This window comes from Acanthisitta chloris, unplaced genomic scaffold, assembly GCF_000695815.1.
Source record: "Acanthisitta chloris isolate BGI_N310 unplaced genomic scaffold, ASM69581v1 scaffold13908, whole genome shotgun sequence".
Taxonomy (NCBI): domain Eukaryota; kingdom Metazoa; phylum Chordata; class Aves; order Passeriformes; family Acanthisittidae; genus Acanthisitta; species Acanthisitta chloris.
Genome location: NW_008686567.1, coordinates 181,037 through 184,166, shown reverse-complemented (window position 1 = coordinate 184,166; position 3,130 = coordinate 181,037). Strand labels below are relative to the sequence as shown.

At 45.4% G+C, this 3,130-nt stretch overlaps 1 protein-coding gene across 1 annotated transcript in view; it reads left to right on the top strand.

Annotated features, from left to right (window-relative positions):
• Positions 1–472: 472 nt before the first annotated feature.
• Positions 473–3,130, top strand: part of LOC103807488 (limbic system-associated membrane protein-like) — a 147,549-nt gene continuing 144,891 nt past the window's right edge. Inside the window, exon 1 of the mRNA XM_009080216.1 lies at positions 473–703. Within this exon, the coding sequence (XP_009078464.1) occupies positions 549–703 (155 nt within the window). The 5' untranslated portion in view covers positions 473–548. The remainder of the gene's footprint in view (positions 704–3,130) is intronic.

The window sequence follows — 3,130 nt, the reverse complement described above, 5'->3', positions numbered from 1 at the left end:
CCTCTCTCTCCTCTCCTCCTCCTCCTCCTCCCTCGCTCCGCCTGGGAAAGTGGGTTAGGAGGGAGCGCGGGGCTGGAGGCTGCACAGCCACAGGACCATCCCCTCCCGCAGCCCGGCGGCACAGGACTCCTCTTGTTCCTTTTCCTTTTTTTTTTTTTTCCACCTCTCTTCACCACTCTAAACGGGTCGATTTAATTGTTATTATTTTGTAATTATTTTGCTACCTGACTTTTTCCTCTTGCTTCTTTCTTCTTTTTTTTTTCCTCCTTTTATGGTTGAAGGCTGTGCTAGGACTTTTTTTTTTTTTGAAAGCCTCAAAAAAAAATAAATAAAAAGACAAGGGGGGGAAAGAAGCCAGCAAGAGACTGAAAAGAGCAAGAGAAAGTGGCAGCTAAGAAGGACTGTGAAATCACCTCCCCTTTCAGGGGCTGTCGATCAGAGCAAGAGTTGTACATTATTATTATTGTTTTTCTTTCTACATCCATCTGTCCACATACACAGGCAGAGAAAGAGACAAGTACAGACAGTGAAACTCGACGAGACCAGCCATGGTAGCAAGGGCTCAGCCTGATCGGAAACAATTACCGCTGGTCCTACTGAGATTGCTTTGCCTTCTCCCTACAGGGCTGCCAGTCCGCAGCGTGGATTTTACCCGAGGTACCGATAACATCACCGTGAGGCAAGGGGATACAGCAATCCTCAGGTAGGGCATTTTGCCAACTTTTCCTCATCTGTGTATCTGTATTTCTGTGTATGCAACGTATACATGTGACACGGTACAGATTTGTGTGTATATGTCTCTGTGAGTGTTTATTATTTTACCTCTCAAACTGCAGTAGCAGCAGCTGCTACAAACAAGCTCTGCGTGTGTGTTTGTGCTTTAATATGAAAAAATGGCAAAGCTTTTGAACACTTCTTGCCACCACTCTCCTCTGTGTAGTGCTCTGGATCAAAAGAATTTCAGTGGGGGAAGATCTGCTTGTGTTAGCCAGCTCTTGTGAACGTACACTTTCCACCAGCCCTGCAGTATCAATAGAGAAATCGAAAAGGAATCCAGCTGTGCTTGCCAGATGTTCCATTGATCTTCCCATGCTTCTTTTTGTATATATGCAAAAACTTTATCCCTGGTGCTGCCAGAACTCGCGGGCAAGTTCTTTTGGGGAACTCTGTCTTTTTAATTTTATTTATTTATTTTCTGCCCTGTGGGAAGGGAAGATGGATACAATAGTTGAAAAGGCTGGTGGAAAAAAAGGGTATAAGAACTCTGACATTTACAAAGCTTGTATATTATTCAGTGTGTTGCTTCTTTTGCAGGGCTAAGTAAATGGGTGTATGCTCTGCCTGTGCATCTGGTTGTGATCAGGGTGTCTTTGCATGTGAAACCTTGCTCATGGGCAGTATTGAGCATTACATTTCTGTTTTCATTATGCAAGTTTTCTAAAGGTATTTCTGACACTCTTGAGTTTTCAGTTTGGAGCATCCCAAATAGCTAAGTTGCAGTAGTCTTTCCTGTGGGTTTCTTTTTCAAATTCTGCCTTGCTCAACTTACCTGCAGTAGCTTCCCCACTGTAGGAAAATTCTACGTGTGTGAATGTGTGCACACACTGCATATTATGGCTATAAAACTACTGGGTGTAATTTAAAATAAGTCTGTGATGTGTATGAGGAGCTGATAGTGCACAAACCCTGAAGCATCAAGGGAGCAATCCGCTAGCAAAGCTAACAGTGGTAGCAAAGTTTTCTTTCTCTTTCTCTGAAATAAATCCTGCTGGATGTTACCAAATCGTCTGCTACATGATCCCTCCGTGTCCTGCATCCCTCCCATTTAATGACAGAGGAATGTGTGAGCTAGCAAGATGGGATCAAGGAAGAAGGATGCTAGAAGAGGGATGTGTGTGTGTGTGTGTGTGTGTGTGCTGGTATCGCTTCTCTCCGCTCTCGTGTGCTTGGTTGTTTTGATCCTGGAATATCCATTCAGCAGCTTCCATTCCCCAGCTCTCCAGACTTGTTAACTCGAATGTAAGATTTATCCACACAGAGTAATAGGATTTACAGAGTAATTCATCTGCCTTGCATATGCAATGGAAGCGGTTTAGATTCGACATGGTAAACACCTAACAGGGGGTGTTGCCTCTGACTCAGGCTTCTCCCCTCTCCCTTCCACTCACTAGCAATTCATATATCCCATTAACCCTTTTCTAGCAGGACTCCCAGCTGACTTATCCCGTTTTTAGAGGCAAATCACTTCCATCAATCATTTATTTTGGAGGGGCTGCTCAGACAGATCTTTGCTAGCATATGTTTGGTACATACAGCAGAAGACAAGTCATTAAGCTCACTTGCCCAGATAGGGGTCACTGGGTTTCTATTTCCCACTTAACCTTGGATCTTTTGAGTTTATCTAGACCCTGTGTGCTGAAGCTGCATTCGCAGCAGAGAGGGCTGAGCGGATGGTTGGAGATGGTGCCTCCATGTGCTGCGTGTAAAGCGTTCATCAGCAAGCTCAACGGGGCTGCATGGGAGAGTGGTTTCAATGATTGTGTGTGGCTTGCCATTGTTATGCCAGGAACTAAAATAAAACACCTGAGTGAAGTGATCCAGCTGTGTCAGCCAGATGTGTGCCAAGTGACACAGTCTGCCAGAGCAGCACACCACCCAGCCATATAACTGCTTGCCCCGAGCAATACTGTGTTCCTGGCAGGCCGTGCTTGTCAGAAGTGACTGTGCCCAGTGCACAGGCTTTACCTCCCTCAGCTGCGTTCCTAAGCTTTTTAAGCACATCTGGCCAGCTATATGCTTTTTACATTTCCTATGAAGTACAGTTGTCTCCTCTCCCTTTCCCTGGGACCAGTCCCAGGTTTCTGGACATTTCAGTCCCCCCTTCAGAGCAGAGACAGAAGCCTGGCTGTACTGGGAGTCAAGACTGCCGCACAAACCTGGAAGGGGTGAGATTTCCCTATGTCCCATACACTTTAGGTTCTGCAGGATGCCATTTCATTCCCTCAGTTTTAAAGCATGGGTTGGTTTGCTAGCTTCCCCCTTGCTGTTTTCCTTGACCTTCCAAAACATAACTCACTTTAAGACAGCCTTGCGTTTGAAAAACTCCCAGTGTCTTCCTTTCCCTGTCTAT